Source organism: Protomyctophum parallelum (assembly GCF_964188405.1).
Source record: "Protomyctophum parallelum genome assembly, chromosome: 18".
Lineage (NCBI taxonomy): Eukaryota > Metazoa > Chordata > Actinopteri > Myctophiformes > Myctophidae > Protomyctophum > Protomyctophum parallelum.
The window spans coordinates 32,249,060-32,269,746 of NC_139716.1; the positions used below are offsets into that span (position 1 = coordinate 32,249,060).

The window sequence follows — 20,687 nt, forward strand, 5'->3', positions numbered from 1 at the left end:
TGGATTGAATCCCTTTTGATTATTAGTGGCAGGTTTGATTACCATATTCCGTTGTAGTGTATCATTTATCGTTCATTTTGGAATTTGTTATTATGGCAACATGTTTTGAAATCAATTATTGTATTATTGATTATTGTGAAATTAAACATGTCACAGAAATCTTGTGTTGCCGTTTTTCAATTTGTGGTTTGACCTCAATCTTTGATTGATTGATTGATTGAAGTTTTTATTTCACAGTCAGTATGCAGAATGGGTACATTTCAAACGAAAGCACAAGTCATTGAAGTCAATACAAAAACGGTTACTTTGTGGACGATCCATGATAAAGCATTACACTTACTGTATTTACAGGGGTCCAACAGGGTCCACCATTTTCAATTCATCAGAACCTTTAGAGATGTACAAATATACACTTCTATTAAAAAAACAGGAAATCATCATATAAAGAAAGTAACAAAGGGAAAAGACAAATGTACAGTATGGGGAGAAAGGGGTGTGGGGGGCTCAGACTTAGTGCATATGTTCTGTTGGCCACTTTATTTATTGATTATTGATTTATATTATGTATTTATGTATTAATGTATTTGTATTGTATCTCGCTATATGATAGCCTATACCTTCTAGTAGTAGAATGGGTGAATTGGAACGCTGAAGTTCTGTTGAATTATGAATGTATGTATCCAACTAACTCAGTGAATGGAGGATTGTGCCTTTGGTTTCAATCCCGTCATTACCTTGTACCACCACCAGAGGGTGGCGTTGGACTGTGTGTGTGTGTGTGTGTGTGTGTGTGTGTGTGTGTGTGTGTGTGTGTGTGTGTGTGTGTGTGTGTGTGCGTGTGTGTGTCTGTGTGTGTGTGTGTGTGTGCGTGCGCGTGCGTGCGTGCGTATGTGTGTGTGTGTGTGTGTGTGTGTGTGTGTGTGTGTGTGTGTGTGTGTGTGTGTGTGTGTGTGTGTGTGTGTGTGTGTGTGTGTGTGTGTTGTGTGTGTGTGTGTGTGTGTGTGTGTGTGTGTGTGTGTGTGTGTGTGTGTGTGTGTGTGTGTGTGTGTGTGTGTGTGTGTGTGTGAGTGTGTGGAGTTATCCTAAACCGCTTTGTATTCTAGGTATAATATCTGTATGATAGCAAGGAACAAAGGGGAGATAGTCACAGTGAAAACTTCCTCTATTATGGCCTTGGGGGATTCTTGCATGGGATACTTGGAGATATGGAACATTCCTCCAGCATCTACACAGAATTGGGTGCCATTGCAAATGCCTGCATTAAAGGAAAACTTCACAAATTTCATGTCTGTTCTCACCATTCCTCATAGTTAAATAGCGGAACTCGGTTCATTACATTGCGGTGTTCATATGGGAGAGAGAGAGAGAGAGAGAGAGAGAGGGCCAAGATAATATCTCCACTTCTCCAGGCTCCAGCCATCAACTACTTTTTACTGCCTTTTTATATTTTGTGAAGTGCTTCTCCTTTCTGATCATCACCCTACCACTCTGACTGTATGCCAAGAATGCTTTTACCTTTTGATCACTTAATTACCAAATCATGCAACATATTGGTATAGTGTAAACACAGTGTAAAGCCCCATTGAATGCAAAATGCAATTAATAAGGAATAAAAGTGAAGTGTTCCTTAAACGATTTATGTAACTGCAACATAATCTCAAGGTGTTACCTTTGACCAAGAGGCAGTATTTGATGAGTTGGGAGGTCAAATCTGATGCCTCATGGCAGGCATACTATGTGGACGATGTGGTCTAAACATTAAAACAGCCATTAAAACATTGAAAACAACTTAAACACTTAATAATACTTATACGATTAGTTGACCGGGGTCCCCCAGAGTCTGTACCTTGTCCCCTCTTTTTCCTCCTTCTATACCAAATCTCTTTGCTGAAAATAGCTGATCTACAAGCTCACAACAGGTCACCCGTTTAGCTTTATCTCCAGATGAGGGTATCTGTATATTGTTGCTGTGTTTGTGAATGTTGTTATCTACTGCATAAAGCAACGTCTGAAAGTAAACTAAAGTAATTTGAAGTTGAATACCTTTTCTTTTTCAAGCCTGAGAAGAAAAGATTCAGTTCAGTATGTTTTAGAATTTTAAAAATAGCAGAAGATATTCTCCTGCCTTGTGTGGACCTCATGGAGGGACCCACACTGTCGGATCCTGGCTCGGGCTCCTGGCTCAAGTAGTGTTATTCATCAGTAAAGAAAAAAGGAGAGAAACACTTTGGCCTGCAGTATCAACAGAATAGTAACAGCTGTAGTGGTGTAACAACGACACCTGCCTGCTGAGAACATTTGTCTGGGTGGTTTATATCAGAGGTTCCCAACCACTAGTACCACTGGTGGTACTTGAGCCCTCCTCTGGTGGTACTCAGAGGAGTCACCCCAAAAAAGGGGAAAAAAGACAAAAGTGGAATGAAATATTTATATTGCTACAGGTAGTAGTTCTGAGGAAGCAATTGAAATAAGCTCTCCAGTCGTGCTGAAATGAGCATGACAGCACACCTAGCCGTTAATAGAAGATTTGAGAACGGATTAATCATGTTAGAAATATCATTAGTTGTGCTGATTAGTGATTAGACAGAGTTTTGTCAGAGCAGCAGCATTATTGGCTTAGGAATGGAACAAAAAGGGCAGGTATTTTTTATTTTAGGTATTTTAACATCAGTTATTATGGTGGTACTTGGAGAGCCAAATATTTTCTGAGGTAGTACACGGGTGGGTGGTCAGAGTAATTTCCGTGGCAGGTTGCTGCTGGTGTTAATTTGGGTTGGGGAGCTGTGGGTTTTAGCAGCTAAGAGTTTAAGAAATGTCATCCAGTTTGTAACACTACTAATGCTGACCTCTGACCCATCATGCCCTCTCTTCTTCACACAGCTGTTTTCATACAGCTATTATACCCTGCCTATATTCTGCACAGATATTACTGTTTGCTCTTCACAGTTACCTCACTACTTTACAATGGTGGAATTTTGTGGAAACTTGAAATTTGAAAGCATGATAAGTATCTAAGTATATTTACTTCAACTCAAGTATTCATAGGCCTACATCTCATATCAGAGACAAATGTACTTTTTCCTCTAATACAATTATTTCACAGGTTTATTTTCTACTATATATCTACTTTGAAGATTTAGATTATTAATATAAAACATACAAGGCTGATAAGTGGTGATGTAGCCTATTATAGCAGCACACAAAGTAATTACATTTTTTGTACTGTTCATAATGTATAGAAATAAATAGTGAAAATACATAACACATTCTCAGCCTTCTTTTTACCCTACCACAGTTTTCTCCACCTCTCACATCTCTTGGGTTTGGAAGCTGCAATGAAAACAGGCAAAACAGTGAAAATAGTGACATCTGCTGGCATATTCCATTGACATATATGTGATTTGCAGGCTGTGATATCACAAACAGCAGGAAAATCAGAGCACTTGACTGAGCCAGAAAACCCCAGACCACAGAAAATCTACTGAATGTTAAAGTGTTTTGGGTGTAATTGAGCTCAGAAAACCTAAAGAAAAATAAGACAAATTGCAAAATAAAAATGGACATATGTTTCAGTTGTTACTGCTACAATCACCAATAGACTAGTTATAGTCTGTCAATTTGGTCAAATGTATTAACATAATTATAGTAAAAAGGAGGCTTTGGAATTTAGCGCATATTATGTTTATTGAGACTAGAATGTCTACTCAGAGTAAATTGCCTTCACCAAATGTTGTTTGTATTGTAATTCTGGATTGACAAATAGTATTGCAATAAACATAAAACCACTAACTTTTTGTAAACAATCACTAAAACTGAAATGAGCAAACCCAAAAATTATGACAGAAACTAAATTTACAAAAAAAACTCTCACAGCCTACCGTGAAATTCCACTGTGAGATGCAATTTTGTGAAAATTATTTGTTGGTGCATTTGTTTATTAGTAGTAGTAATGCATGAGATGTTATGTAATACTTTCTATGACATAATGTAAAACATGCAGAGTAGTTTTTCACACTGGTCCTCACTCATCAATGAGTGCGCAAAATTGGACATGGGAGGCATTTAATCTGAGAGAGGATAACAGTCAGCAAATAAAACCAATAGATTAAGTCAAAATGAGATTACGGTTGTTCCATTGGTCAAATGTATAGGCCGGCCCTTATTTATTAAACCAATTAATGGATGCTGCAATTGACTGTCGAAGCTACGGACCAATAACATGTCCACGTTTGAGGTTGGGCGGGTGTTGTGCTGTTGAGGGGTGGGGTCTCCCAGGTCATTCAGTACCTCTCTGATTCACTCTATCGGCGTGCGTTTGAGGGGACGGGCGGCTGGAGTAAGGAGTTGCCGGGGCAATAGTGCACCACAAACAGGGTATTTTTTCCCCCCCACGGGAGGACGCTCTGCCGCAAATAGCATAACGGACAAAAGAAGAACCGATCCCCCAGCGGCGACTTTTTGTTGTTGTTGCAATTTTCCAGCGACTGCGCCTGTTTACCAAACGCAACCAGCTACCTTTCTATTAGCCAGCTAGGCTAGCATCTCCTCCTCTCCGCACACTGACGGAGTCACAAGGTGTTGATAGCCTCTCGTTATCCCTCCGTCGTAGCATCGTTAGCTCGCTTCGCCTCCCTCTCCTCCTCCTCGTCGAAGCTTCACGACCCAGCAAAACCCCGGAGACACGCACCACTAACGCAGGCTTTGCTCGGCGACCCGGCCGTCGGTGACAACGTTCTGCCTCGCTATCGGTTCATCATCACACCATCATCACACCCATCTCTCTCCCCAACCCCTTCACCTCTCTGCCCCCTCTCTCTCCCTCCCTCTCCCCTCCTCTCTCTCTCCCTCCGTCTGTCTGTCTCCCCCGCCACCCGTAACACTGGAAATCCACAAGCGACCGGAGAGCGGCGGCGACGGGCCGGTGAAGCTGGGGGTGGCACCGGAACCGATCGCAGTCGTCGCGGCTTCAGACACGCTCAGCCGCGGGGAGTTGCCGACAGCCATGGACGGGCTGGCCGTGGAGGTTCGCGGCTCCAACGGGGCCTTCTACAAGGTACACACAGAGTGGCTTAAAGATCAGGAACCCCCCCGTTGAGTGGCCGCAGAGCTGTTAAAAGTTTCAACCAAGGCAGACTAGTTAAAGGTTTAGCGTCCACTTGGCTAATGTTAGCGTGGGGCCGATCCAAACTAACCAGGATGGGCTTGCTTGGCCATTGTGGGGTGGGTTGCTAGCTCATGATAGCTCATGATAGCTTTCAAGCTAGCTCCACTTGTCATCATGCATGGCCTATATTTGAACGTTTTCAGAATGTCAGTGTAATTATCCTCCACCACCACCTCCTCCAAAGAAAACAGATTTTCGTAGATTTGGAATGGCAGGCATCAGTTATCAGTATTCAGGGTTTTTGCTTGCTTGGTTTGCGAGTGTGTGATGTAAGCTTTTAAAACAATAGCTAGCTCGCTAATCATAGTTGTCCAGATCTTGCATGTAAAGTGTCACAGGATGCAACATCTAAAGCAACCATGCTACAGCTACAGTGTGTTTAATAAAGATTGGCCCATTATTTATTTTTTGCCAGAGTTCTCAGTTCTGTTTATCAAATGTCGTTCGGGGTGCTATGAGAAAGATACGCTGGGGTACTTGTGTATGTGTGTAGCTTTCAGTTCTTTATTGTCTTCTAGGGAAAGTAGTCCAGTTTCATATTGAGTCACGTGGTATTGCAGTCATCATTGCTGTCCGTGCTTGTTTTTCAATCTAGTAATGATGACATGGCTCTTCCTCACTTGCAATGCTCCTCATTTATTATATTAAAAGGCACTGGGTGGTTGTTTTTCTTCTACCACTTCTTGGAAATGGTTGCCACTGTTTTGACTTTTGGGCATGTAGAACAACAGATTCAATCTTAAACCAAATGGGACATAACGGAGCAGGTGTCCTGAGGTCGGTGAGCCTCAGCAACTGCAAACGTTGCCGGTCAGCATCCTCCTCACAGTTTATCAGCTTTTATCCTGCCTCTTAACTTTTGCAGTATCACCCCCCCCTTGATCCAAAAACACCTTTACATTGCATGTCACGCTATGCTATTTGTCACTTTCCTGTCCTCCTCGGGCCTGCATTAGGTCAACTGACTCCCTGCCCCGAGCACATGGCGGTTTAGAGATGAGCCTATATTTACTCCCCACATGCCGCCTCACCTGTCGTTCTGTTTAACTGTGTGACAGTCGGGGTTTGGCATGAATGGTCACTTTCCATTAAACTCTTTTTACTTAACCACATTAGCAGCCTTATACCTAATTAATTGACTGGTAACTATGTATTCTACTGCTTTCCCTCAACACCAAATGTCCTAGTCAAAAATAGTTTACAAGCTCCCTGGGTTTGCCGCCAGTATAGGGACACTAGGGTTCACGACATGTGGTCAAATGATCTCATATCTCCCGTTTTATATATGGATTCTAACCGTTGGTGGCATTATAAATGTCAAATTATATTGATAAAGTATTGTTTAACCGATTGTGAGTTTTGTGTAGGCGGAATTGTATTTCAGAGGTGCTTTTTTTACCCAGCTCATTTGTTTTTACATCCTAGCAAATCAGTCAGAGAGGGCATTGAAATGTATTTATGAGTCAACATGGTCATTATGAACCTGTGTGAGTGATTATGCACCTGTCAGGAAAACGGTGCCCCAGCCCTGTTTATAGCCTGCCCTTTGGCAGCAGTACACTATACACATGTATGCAAGCAAGCAAGCAAGCTGAAGAGAGGCTAGATGAGAATTCAGTTGAGGGTTTATGGATTGCAGTGATTGTGAGCACTATTTGCTTAGAATCTTCATTTACTTGCCCTTGTAAGTATGCTGTTTAACTTGATTTAAGGTGATCTCCACATGTATAAACTAATATAATACTACACGCATCACATAGTGGTCTATTCTCCACATGGACCCTGTATGTGGCCACACAGGCTGTCGGTGTCTGATAGTGGCATCATTTGTAGTCCGACAGTGGCCACTCAACTTTCCTGCCCCCCACACCAATCGCATGCCCAAAGGATGGTTTTCCTGCCCTTTGACATGGTAGTACTACACTGAAGCGATCCCTTCCCTGACGTAACCCACACACCCGACTGTGTCCTTGCGCAAGCGCTGGAAACCAGCGGAGGATGCTCCTGTGTTTTCTGTTGAGCCGGCTCTCTGCGGTTCTTTTCTGCTGGCTGTCTGAAAACCCTCCAGCTTGACTGACAGTCCCATAGTCAATTTGTCCCCAAGATGGCCATTCATAGAACAGGAGTGGAGCTGTTCTCGGATAATACCACTTTGAGTTCTACTGGTTGTTTTATGTGGAAATACCAGTGCTGTGACATTTGTAAATGGAGATTACACTCCCTGCACCTGGCCGAAACCCTAGTCGGCTTTCCACAAAAAAATAATAAACTCTCCCTTTCAAGTAAATACAATTATCACGGATACAGTGCTCATTCTTGCACTTGCACCCGACTGCCCCGACCTCTCCCAAGGTCCCATATAAGGCAGCGTCACTCTGCATGCCCCCCTGCTACCTCTACTTCAGAACCCCCGCCATTCATTACTGTGGGTGTTGTTGGAAGTTTATAGCACAGCGTGATTTGTGGAGTGCCCTAATGGACCAATTTGGAGGATCTCTCACTCTCTTTGGTAAAAGTTGTCGCATCATATATATTTATAAATAATATTAGGCCAAGTGAGCTCTCCCTTTCGTTTGTGGCTTGATGCACGTGGCCTCATATACACATCACTTGCACGTAACAGCTCTGCCACCGACCACACGGCAAGCTCATACATTTTACTCTTGTTAAATGAGTGTGATTTATTTTCCAGTGCTGTCGGGAGGAGTCTGAGCACTTCCTCGTCACTAACAGCCAGAGAAAAAAGTGTCAGTGACGTGATAGCTTTGGAAATTGCCCTAGATGCTTTTTTTTCCAGCAGCAATGGAAGTGTCAGACAGTGTAGTGCAGCTCACAAGCTTGATTGTTTTGATAATAACTGGAGCTATCCAAGGCAGCGGGCTGTAAATTAATGCTGATGCTTCCTTTTCTGTCATTATAGTATTGTTCAAATTTGTCTATTTGTTGGCTTAACATTGCTCTCGTCTCGTTTCAGGGCTATATCAAGGATGTGCACGAAGACTCACTCACGATAGTATTTGAAAACAAGTAAGTTTACTTTTCAAACTGTCATCAAATCAATCGGTGGTATGCTCGCTAACCATAAGCAGCTTAACCCCTAGTTATTGGGTGTTGCATTGAGTCCTCATGTCTCCTATGTTAGCCCGGTCTTGTCCTCACCAGCCAAAGAAATCCCCCTCTTTTAGCACAGCTGTCGACACAACTCTCTTAACAGGTTTTTACCTCCTATTTTGCCCCTATCCCATCTCCTGTCCTACTAGTGTACCCCCCCCCCCCCCCCCCCACACACACACACACACACACCATGATAGCAACCCCTGTTCCGCTTTATCTACTGGGCTCAGCCTGGTTGTCCCTAAAAATAGTCCCCCGAGGTATGCATGCAGGGCGGGTGGGCAGGACAGTGGCCCCCGCCATTCTCGGGATGGTTCTTCTATTCCACCTCCCCCCTCTCTGTGCCTGACCACATGGAGATGTGCCATTTGTGTAAGATACTGCATGGAAGATGCCCCCCTTTTAACTGTCTTACTGCCGGAGAATGTTTCAGAATAAAGGCGCTAGATTGCCAAGCAGATGGGCAGATTTGACTGAATTCTTCCATTACTATTTCGCACTGGGATTAATGACAGTCTGACCAATATTATGTCTAAACTAAAGCCTGTCTCTTTAGAAACATTAATATCCCTTGATTAAGTTAGTAATGAGGACTGAACATTGTCGTTGCGATCAAAACCATGGAGTGCAACGTAGATTTAGAGATAAGAGACATTTTAGTCGGGCCGTAAACAAGGAAGTGAATCAAATCAAACTTTATTTGTATAGCACATTTACAACAGCCAAAGCTGACCAAAGTGCTGAACAGAGTAAAACAAGACAGTAGAGCATAGCAATATAAAACAATGAAAAGAGACTATAAAATATAAAACGGAGCATACAATGGCACAGAGCAGGAAATCAATATACAGGTAAATCAGGTGCAGTTATAGGCAGCCGCAAAAGCACTATCTCCGGCCCAGGCCATAGCGTAATGGTCTGGGCACCGGACTGGTGATCCAGTCGCGGTGTGCCGCGGGTTCGACTCCCGGACCCGACACGGCCTTTACCGCATGTCATCCCCCCATCTCTCTCCCGTTTCCTGTCAGCCTACTTTCTATCCCTTAAAAAATCAATAAAGGCGTAAGCCACAAAAAATATCTTAAAAAAAAAAAAAAGCACTATCTCCCCTGAATGGCTGTGCGCATGCGTGAAACATGTCTAGGATGCTACATACTAATTCCTACACGGGTTGTGTTTATAACCAGGTTAGGGTTAGGTATAGTTTTCTTGAGGTTAAGGTTAGTGTTAGGTTTAGGTATAGTTTTACTGAGGTTAGGGTTAGGCTGTTAATCACAGCGACTGTCCAATCACAGCGCATCGACTGCACAACCCGTGTAGGCTTTGGTGTGTCGCGTCTAGGATCGCTGAAGAAGGCATGGCCAAGCAAAAAATGAAATGGATTACAGTGATCCCGTTTTATATCGTTAAAAGCTTTAATGAACGAGAATTCCATCAGAAGCAGCTCACGGTTGGATTTATATGACAGAATATTCCGCCATAAGCAATTAATGTGTAAAACGGCCGATGTTGGCAGTGCTTGGGCATCGAGTGTATAGGTAAATGTCTCAGCTTGAGGAGAGTTCATCATGGAGTCATCAATGTAGATGTCAGATGAATCGCCTCAACCTAGCTCTGAAGATGATGGATGTTCATTTGGTCACGGAAGTCACTTATTTATACCCCGCGCTGCTTTTGAATGTCAGGCGGCAAACTCCAAACGCTCTAGAATTCTCTTGGGTTCTCACTGAGTGTCTTATGTAATCTGAAGGGTGGCCATGCAGTCCAGCAATGCTGAAAAGTGAAAACCTAATGAACTGTCAAAGCCAATGAACCAATTTAATTATGACGTTTTGAGGTCTGTTATGCATGTTGTCTGACTCTTTCTATGTTTGTCTTTCATTCAGCTGGCAGCCAGAGAGACAGCTGCCTTTCAGTGATGTGCGGCTGCCTCCCCCAGCAGACTACCACAAGGACATTGGCGAGGGAGAGGAAGTGGAGGTAATTCATGTCGCAGCCCAGCCCACCTCACTTATTACATGTGCAACGGCTGTAAAATTGTAAACTCACTTGGCTTTGAGATTTATTTGACTAATATTTCAGAACATTAATAGAGGTTAATGTCTTTGTGATGCGTCCGGTCTCATCACTGCGCGCGCGCGCACACACACGCCTAATAATCCTAACCTCTGCCAGTGCAGCAACTAAATGCCTTGACAAAGGTTTAACAGCAGCTCTCGTTTTGACACATAATTAGACATGATGTCAGGGCTCCAGACTAACTTTTTCACAGGTAGCACTGGTGTCACCTACCTTTTCATTTGGTAGCGCCACCAGAAATTAGGTAGCACCATTTTTTTCTTTGTATAGCGTGGTACTAATACATGATCTTATCATGCCCCCACATGGGGCGCCATTTATTTTTGTAGTGGTTTCCACCATTAAAGGTTTGAATCATAAAACCCCCTACAAAGGTCACTGTGTAAAAAAACAGCAACCTACCTGGTTATACTTCAAAACACTGTAGATGGTTTGAACCCAACATAGTCACTCAGTCAATAAAGGCAATATTTATATTCCACACACAGAAAGTCAGTTTAAGGTTTTGTGTTGAAAATTAAATGCAGTCCAAACCTTTGGGATTAATAAAGTGACAATTTGTACAATATTCCATTACCATTATCCAAATTAATTCCTTATTATAATATTTTTACATTTTGGAAAAAATCTTTTGCAATGTGAAATGCCACCGAATTCTTAATCCTTTTCCTTGTCTTCATGGGCCAAGTTGGCCAACTTGTGAAAGCTGCATACTTTTATTGTGAAGGCAAAAGTTTCTGAATGCTCTCAGAGCCTGCATATCTCCACGTGCTGAAAATAGCTGATCTACAAGCTGGACGCGACGCGTTGTGAGCTTGTAGATCAGCCATTTTCAGCACACACTTTGTACGACGAAGAATAAATCAGGCATCAGTGCTCTTCACTCACTGGGAGGGAGATTAATGTCTTTTGTTGGCCGATCATGTATGGAGTGGACACAGGCTACCTCCTCGATGCAAACATAACAAGCTTTGGAAGCTATTTTTCGTGGCACATTATATGTTTAATCAAACAACAAGTTTACCTCCTCACTCATTGTTTGGGTCGGGAGCTTACAGTCTACGGTCGGGAGTCGGCTGTCTGTGTAGATCATGACTGATCATCATGCAGTTAGATATGCGCGCTGCGCTCCAGTGAAATTGTACAGCTGAGAAAGATTAGTTAATTTGTGTCAGATAAGCTGCGTTTAGACCTGAATATATATTCGCCTCGGTTTGTCCAGTTTGTACCGCGGCAGGTCGCGCTGCGCCCGTTTGCGCAATTCTCGTCTTTGCATTGACTTTGTATGTAATCACGCCGCTCTGACCATCCAAGTCTGAATGGCTTATTGGTGGGTTTTCGTGAACGATCGTTCTTTGAACACTGGGCGTCAGGCGAACGTCCAATGTTTTTATCAATGGAACGGGCAAGCACTGCGGGATGGTTTTTTTTCCCCTCCACTTATCCTTCCAGCAAGTCGCACCTGTGCGACCTTGTTAAATTTGAACTCGCACGTTAAGAAATTAAGTATCATATGCGACCTATTAAGTCGCACGCTGGAGCCCTGCATGATGTTCTTGAAAAAGCGGTACAATCTTGATTTAATTGTCACTCCAGCTCACAGTTCTGAGAGCTATTTTCACCCCTGCAGATGATATTTATGGATATAGTCTCTGTTGGTGGAAAAGAGAGTCATACATTTGTCCAGCCTTAACACCGTTTCAGATGGGAAGAGACTGACGCGCCTTGGTAATTCGTTTAATCAGAGGCGGGCAATTATTTTGGACGTGCTGAGAAGTTGAGGGCCGTTGACGCAAGCAAGTGTGGTCCCGTGAAATTGTCGCGCGCATGCTCGTTTGTGCAGGAGACTAGAACTGGTAGGCCGTGTTGGGACCCATGAAAAAGTGCTTAGAAAATGAGTTTCGTTCCCATGTCAAGCGAACTACGCATTCAATGCATTTTTTCATAGATAATACCCTTCTAGACTTTGGGTAAAAAGTTCTACTCATAAAAACCTGCTGTTTTTTTTTTATAGCCATAAATGTATAAACAGTTTATAACCAAAAAACGAAAATCGTGTGCTGCTGTTTTTGCTTGTAAAATGTGTTTTTGGCAACAAATTTTTTTTCTCAAATGTCAAATGCATATACATAACATCTGACATAAGTATTGGTGCCTTTAGTTTACTCATATGTGAATTTATATCATGAAATGTAGCATATTTGTTAAAGAATATGCTTCAACTTAAGTGTTTGCCACACAGTAGGCTACAATGAAACCTACACAGTAAATTGTGCCAAGAGCTTATGTTTCATACATAGAAAATGTCTCAACCTAATGTGTAATGAAAGGTAGAAAAGAAAATCAGGGCACCTTGGACCAACATGGCAGAAAATCTATCAAAATGTTACCACGCCCCCTAAATTGGAATAATGCAAAGAAATGGACAAGACTAAAGACTAAAGTACTAGAGGTCAGAATTATTACAACATATGGTATGAAACATTTATTTATTTACAAGTTCCGCAAAGTGTCACAGCATCTGTCATTTGTACATCCAACCCCCCCCCCCCCCCCCCCCAAGGAAATATATGAAAATACAAAATAGCATACAAATGCATCACAATAAAAACCTTCTGTTGGCTGTGTAAGTAGTCTGTGCTGTTTGCATTTATGCATTGCATTTAAATGGATGTAGGCAGTGTGGCAATTCTTTAACACCTTAATAATTCTTGAACAAAACAAGTAGTAGGCCTACATGGTAACATGTTGGGTTACTCATCCCTATCACTTTCATCAGTCATCATCCCATGTACCTCTTTCTTCTGTTTCCTTTGACACATTTTCACAGTCCTGGCAGTGACATAAATCAGTGCAAGACAGTTTTGCAGACATACATGAACATCTTTCAGTCTCACATTTGCTTTTTTACAATTACAGTGGACTACCTGCAACACACTATCAGGGGCAGGATTTCTAGTCAGCCATGTTACTTTTAACTCCCCATCCTCCATGCCCCATCCACTGCCAATGGGTGAAGGAGCACACATCCTACTAGTCAGAGAACGTCTCATCACTGCTGCTTGGTAGTTTGCCCTTTTGCAATGTTGGTGGAGAGCATCACTTGTTGGGGGAATGGACAGTTCTGGCAAAGCTGATGATGCCGTACAGAATGATTTGTACCTTGCATCCTGAAACAAGTTCTGTGGCCCTTGTCTTTTAGACTGTGGATTGTGTTGAAGGTAGGAGGTGCTTTCAATGTGTAAACTGACTTCGGCAGTGGCTGTCTGTCTGGTCTAGACATTGTTTCAACAACAGAACTTTGTAGCATAATGCCATTTGTATGGTGAGTAGTTCCACAACCTGACAGTGTCTCCTCCCCAAAATCAATGTTATCCCACACCAGTATGGTAGGTGCCTTCTTTGAGAACCCCTTAGGAATTTTGTCTCTGCCCTCTAGAAGTTGTAGTTGAGCTAGGCTAGTGTCTAGACTGACAACTGTGTTCCATGAAGCACAGTGTCCTAATCTATTCAGTAGTGACAGAACATTGGATGAACCTGTTAAATGGCGAACAGTTAGACCAAGACACAGTGACTTAGGCGTCTGCTTCCGACCTTTAGATGCACAATGTATTGACAAACAGATAAAACTTTTAGGTTCACATCTTCAGGAATATCAACATAACAGTCTAGTGTTGGTTCCTCTGTTGCACCTATAATCCAGGAAATTACATTGAATAGTTCAACTGGCACAACAGATTTTGCTTCAGAAACATTCAAATCCTCTGCTGTGGGAGGCCAAGGGCATTTCATACCGGGAGTTTCATTTACAAGTTCAATATCAGTCCTGCACTATACAGTGTCCTTGTGTGCTCTGTAGTTTGTCCAGATGTGTGTTCATTGTCACTTTCAGCTTGGCTTACCTCGGTTGACTCGGTTGTGGTCGTGTCTGATGGATAGCCTGTCTAACAGTGTATCTGCTGATAATGTTTCAACAAAAACTAGTTCAGAGATGTTGCGTGTTGCAGCTGGGGGAAATCACGGGCCAACCGCCTTTTCAGTTTATCCTGCCTGCAAAATGAAAATATAGAAAAAGACGGGCACAAATGTATAAATAAAGGGATTTTTTTCACAATGAGAAACAAATTAATTTAAACATAGTGTCATAGCCTTTCTTGTGAGCGAATAAATCAATAAAATTGAAACTTTTCAGTATGAAAGAGGTTCTTTTTTGTTTACTGAACTGTCAAGGACACAGTTACCTGTAGTCTGAAGCATCAATATCCTCATTCTTCTTAACAATGTCTATGAACTTCTTCCTTAGTTGGTTCATTTTCAGGATGACTCGTTCGCAGAATATGTTGTAGCTGGCAGCAAAGGGTTGTTAATTTCTGAAAACACACACACACACACACACAGACAAAACAATACTTAACATGTGCAAAGGTGTCTGCTGTCAACATTGTATCTAAAGACAGCCAAAATACAGAGTATATATATAGTATCACACATTTACAATTCAAAATGTAGGTGAAATTTGTTTTTGTATCTTCTATCCATTATATGGTTATTACAAGAAAGAAATAGGTGAAGGGGGGGGGGGGGGGGGCAAGGAGATCAAGGCAATAAAAGAAAATGCTCCCTCTCTCTCTGTACGTGTGTGTGTGTGTGTGTGTGTGTGTTGGGTGGGGGGCTGTAAATAACAGTGACCTGCCCCCTTGACCTCCATGCATTCCTAATAATGTAGTAATTCAATCAGCAGTGTTTCAGTCTCTGTTCTGTAGATAAACACTTTTATCAATGATAAGTATAATATAATATAATAATATATAAATGCACTACATCACAAGACCACCGCCTTTCTATCTGCAAACTTCCTTACCCAAAAAGACATGATATTCAACATATTCAACAGTGATCCCACAAAGCCTTGGCCTCAAACACAGCACATCAAAGACCTCTGATCTAATGGGAAAATGATAGGTCTGTATGTAAATACCGGTAGCACAGTTATCGTCATAATCAATATTTCACAGTCCAAAACTGGCATGCATTTTCCAGTCCAATGTTAACGTGTGTGTGTGTGACGTGTGTGTGTGTGTGTGAGAGAGAGAGAGAGAGAGAGGGAGGGAGGGTGGTCGCTTACCTGACAGACACTGTTTCTGCTTGTGAAAGCTGCTTCCGTTTTCCACCAACAGTAATATATTTGTCCACAAATGATGCAGATGGCTGGAAGGACATGGCCAGCAGAAGGGACGGGCAAACCTGTCCGAGACCGAAATTTCTTTCGGGGGGTTTCAGACGTGACTGTCTGAGGCAGCGTTCTCCTTCTTTCCCCTGCACCGTCTGTGTGCAGCGTTTCTCGGCCAAACACAATCGTCTTTTACAAATAAAGCGACAGTAACACGTGGCGTGAAACACAGCGTCCTCGTTAGAGTCCTTTGATTCACTTTTACGCACTTTTCCCCGCTGTTTTGGTTTATTTTTCCCCTCTTGGCTGGTTGAACTGGTGGCCGCCATTGCTCTAATATTATTATGGGAAGGGAATAAAGCTGCTACGCGATTGGTCCACGTGACCAAAACAACACCACTCCCCTTGCACATATGATTACGCCTTGTAAGAAATAGTCCCGTTTTAATTCGCGGATTATAAAATAACTGCAGGGCGGGACGAGTAGAACTTTTTTATTTGTACTTTCTACCTATAAATCTCTTTTATGGAGAAAAAATTGTGTAGTCCCCCTTCCGTGGGAACGGACCTGAACGAAAAGGGACCTCACCACACGGCCTATGGATTGTGGTGAGCTTTTCTTTCTCCTTTCTTTTACGCTACGCATCCCTCGTGTGCAGACACGTCGCTCAGATCCATGCGTCACTCGGCCCCGTCTGAAACGGCCTTTACTTGTCAGTTAATTAAACAGATTGTTAACCCATCTATGCATTGTTTCTTTACATCCCAGGAACCCCAAGCAGGTGTTTTCTCTGTTCTGCTCTACTAATGGTTTGTCCGCACAAACCGAGCAGCTTTCTGGACGCACATAGCCTCACTGTTCTCTTCCATTGGCTGTCTCCCCATGCAGGTATACTCCAGAGCCAACGAACAGGAGCCATGTGGCTGGTGGTTGGCCCGCGTCAGAATGATGAAGGGAGAGGTGAGTTGGCACAGGCTAGCATTGGGCTACTTAACTGACTAGGACAGAAGTGATGCCGCAGTGTTATGTTAGTTGTATTATATTACCTAACCCTAATAATCACCTGAGGAATAATGTTGGTGAATTGCAGGTCCGAGACAACAGTATGGTATGTGTAGCTTCAAAGCAGACGTGTGTGGTAAGACTGACCAGCACCATCAGTTTGGCCTGCCGTCATACCTGGCTCAAATTATATCTTTATATTCTCCCCGCTTGCTTGTACCAAACACAGCCAGCGCATTTTTGGCTTGCATTTTGATGCGGGGCTGTCTGCCATGCCCCCAGTGTGGACTGCCGGTTGAGTAGTGGGTCAGTGGGATGTGTGTTGGGGAGGGGGTGGGTGGGTGGGTGGGGGGGTGGCATTAGGCGGTCTTGCAGTGCTATAGTGTCGGGGGAACTGCTGGTGCTGTTATTTGGAGAGCTGTGTGATAACAGCCTGCAGGAATGTCTAGTGTTGACTGATGGCTCCAATTCTACTCTTGGAGCACTCTTGACTCGCTCTCCCTCATCTCCCTCACCCTTTCTCTTTGTCAACATTGTCTCCATCTTTCCTCTCTTTTCAGTATTTTTGCTCTCATTTTCTCCGCTCTCTATTTCTCTCCCCCCCCCCCCCCGCCCCTTGAAGGAGTATTGCTTCATTAATCAGATGAATAGGGCTGTGGATTGAACATTTAAAACGAAGTGGCATTTTTGAGCGACTTTGGACAGGACACCTGATGAATCTTTAATGCCCTGTACAGGTGTTTATTTTCCTGGCAAGACATCGGAGGCAGCGGGTTATATCTCTTATCGCAAATTTATCCAGTCCTTTAGTCAATATTTCACATCAAGGTTGTAAACTGTCAAGCAGACCTGCCACTTAAGCCTGATTTATACTTCGTTGTACGACGGTGTTGTGGACCGAAAATAGCGGATCAACAACTGTCGTACAACAAAGTATAAAGTATGCATTAGTCATCTCGGTTTACCGTTGACACGCCATTTGTTCCCACATCCTAATGACGGGGATTCCTGTCCTAATGACGGTATGATCCTTTTTCAGTTCTACGTTATTGAATATGCAGCGTGCGACGCCACATACAACGAGATCGTCACGGCGGAACGCATCCGGCCACTCAACCCCAACAGCCCTTCCTCCCGGAACTCCTTCCACAAGGTCCCCATCGCTGTCCCAGAAGACCTGAGGGACATGTGAGTCCCTTCTGCTCTCTCACATATTCAAACTTTAACCGCTTATACGTTTATACCCTACCTGTGTCTCTCTCTCCCTCGACACCAAATGACAGATCTACAAGTTCACAATGCGTCGCGACATCTATATTCAATGTATGGGCTAGAACAGTGGAGAACGCGACATACCTCCCACTGCTTTGAAGACCAATAATGACAAGCCTCTAGATTGAATTTGCATGTCATTAGACACATTTGTGGAGTGGAGATCTCTGATATGTCTAACTACGTGAGACTAGTGTCTGTTCTGATATTTTGAGGGGCGCTAGCCCCTCCTATGTCCAGCTTTGAGGCTGTGTGTAAACACATTGTCCTAACAAATATTGAATGCCATTGAAAATGCACACAAACATTGAAGATAAAAGTGAGGACAAAATTTGTAATTGGACGGAATGAGATGATGCACTATGGGTGTGACTTTTATTCCCCCTTTTTTTTAGATATTGTTTTGGCCTTTTCTGTTTGACGGTATATATAGACAGGAAATGTCTATATATATATATATATATATATATATATATATACACACATATACATACATACTGGGAGTGATTCAGCAAAGGTCCGTCTGGATAAGGGATTTTAACCCACGACACACTGTCAGGCCGGACCAGTTCTGATGGGTTTTAACTGTACTATTACTAATACTTCCCAATGGCTGAATGCGGTAGCCGGTTGGCGTCCAACTCTGTTATCGGTCACAGCATGCAGCGGTGATGTTGTGATGACCCAAAAGCTGTCTCATGAATAACAAGATTATCCTGTGGATTGTTTTGTCATCAACAGCTGTGCAAACGACAACATTCACAAAGACTTCAGAAAAGCCATCGGAGCCAACTGTATCTTCTTCAGTGCCCAGTCGCACGAACTCATTGTGCTGGTTAGTACTCTTTGCCAAAGCAAGTGCATAAATGACTCTAGTCTGTGATGTCATCAAACACCACTTTTGTTTTGCTTCATTGTCAACAAAAGAATGACCGGTGGCCATAATCATTCATGCCTATATGTTTTAGTTTGCTGTCAGGCAGAAACCTTAACCTTGTGTGTCCATGTTTCTCTTTGTTTTGTCATAATTGAATGCTCCATTTCGTCATGTGACAATGGCATATCCATATAAGATCTGCTATACAGAAGAAAAAAAAATCGCCAATAATGGCATACCCAAAATAGGAACGCCTGGTTGTCTGTGGCAGTCAGTTTTGCAAATATATTTGTGTAACCAACAAGAGCTTGTGAATAACAAAGTACATTGGATCCATTGCATTCAAGTAACTGTTTTGACTTTTGACATGCAAGATTAATGCCCGACAGCAACTGTATACAGCGGCTACTTAAACCTTGCCCATTAACACACAATATTATGATGACAGAACATGTTTCTCAACTGTTTTATTACAGCAGGAATGCAATTTTAAGTGGCTGTCTGAGAGACTTTCAGTCCACAAGGTTATTCTGTCAGTGGGAGCAGCTCTGGAATGTTTATGGATGACATCAAGTAGCAGAGTCTTTGTTCTCGTTTCATGTTCAAACATGGGTTTTTAATGCTCCAAGACGACTGGAGTAACATGGAATTGTCTCTCTTCTATCTGCTCTCTCCTGTCGTCCCCCCCCTGTCCCCCCCCCTCTCATCCGTACAGTCTACGAATGAAACCACGGTAAAGCGCGCTGCGCTCCTGAGCGACATGCATTTCCGCAGCATCCGCACAAAGCTCATGCTCATGTCCCGCAACGAAGAGGCCACCAAACATCTGGAGGTAGGACGCATCCTGTCTAAACGCATGCATATACAGTCAAAACATCTGGAGGTAGGACGCATCCTGTCTAAACGCATGCATATACAGTCAAAAACATAACTGGGAGAAGAACGCTCACCTTGACCTTTACATTTACATGATTAAAAGCACCTGCATTCACTCAGTCTCATTCAGTACATGGTATAAGTGCTATTTATAAGAAGATAAAATGAACATGTATTAATCCCCAGGAGGAAATACAGGTTTCATAGCAGTAACCGCAGTAAGAGTATGCAATCAATTCAATTCAATTCAAAGGGCTTTATGCATGAGAAAACATACATTTACATTGCCAAAGCAGAAAGAACAATACAGCAATACAATCAAAACGAAAATGATGTACATTTGAAGGTCAGAATCTTCAATAGATCAAATTCTATGTACCAAGGTCACTCGATGCAGGTATAGTGCAGGAATATACACAATGATTAGTCTTTGGGGTGGTTGTGTTCCATTTGATATCCTTCTCCTATCACAGCAACAACCAAATCTTGCTGCTGTGTTTGCTGCAATCATGTGGATGATGTCCCATCTATTGCTGGATTATATGACTTAAAAGTGTTGTCGCTATAATTTAATTAATATGGATCAGTGTCATCAAATGTTGACATTTGATGTCGACTTTTTCTAAATGTCCTTAATGACAATTTAACCTTCTACTGCCTCTGTTAAGTCTATTTACTTTAATCGGAGACGTGTGTGTGTGTGTGTGAAACGTTTAGCCTATAATCATATGCGCAGAATAGGAACACCATGTTGAAAGTGGTTTCAAGATGTGTGAAACCGCAGGCTGATTTTTACGTTATTTTTAGACGACGCCTCTGCCACTAATAAAACTAATAATGGTTGCCCAGAGCCATGGGTGAGACATGGAGTAGTGTAGTCAACTAAATGTATTGCCCTCATTGTTGGAAGTGTTGCTACAACAATGAGGTTACGCCGTGACGGTGTATGTACTATAAGGTCTGTCTGTATTACGCAGCCTACCATCTTTTTACCCTGCTGTAGTTTTGATTGAAACCTTTATTTCAGGGGAATCCAATTGAGACCAAGGTCTCTTTTTCAATGCCGCCCTGTATACAAAGAACCATTACAGCAATGATTTTACATACAAGTACCCTCACTAAAAACGCCGGG

The 20,687-nt window shown here is 42.7% G+C and overlaps 1 protein-coding gene across 3 annotated transcripts in view; it reads left to right on the top strand.

Annotated features, from left to right (window-relative positions):
• Nucleotides 1-4,303: 4,303 nt before the first annotated feature.
• The window catches only part of fxr2 (FMR1 autosomal homolog 2), a 30,499-nt gene continuing 14,115 nt past the window's right edge, over nt 4,304-20,687 (top strand). Inside the window, exons 1-8 of one of the 3 annotated variants that reach the window (XM_083788599.1) lie at nt 4,304-5,053; nt 8,139-8,191; nt 10,165-10,258; nt 16,417-16,488; nt 16,619-16,666; nt 17,570-17,718; nt 18,544-18,637; nt 19,395-19,511. In XM_083788599.1, coding sequence (XP_083644725.1) covers nt 5,003-5,053; nt 8,139-8,191; nt 10,165-10,258; nt 16,417-16,488; nt 16,619-16,666; nt 17,570-17,718; nt 18,544-18,637; nt 19,395-19,511 — 678 coding nt within the window. In that variant the 5' untranslated portion in view covers nt 4,304-5,002. The remainder of the gene's footprint in view (nt 5,054-8,138; nt 8,192-10,164; nt 10,259-16,416; nt 16,489-16,618; nt 16,667-17,569; nt 17,719-18,543; nt 18,638-19,394; nt 19,512-20,687) is intronic. The other 2 variants (XM_083788600.1, XM_083788601.1) reach the window with 2 other exon arrangements.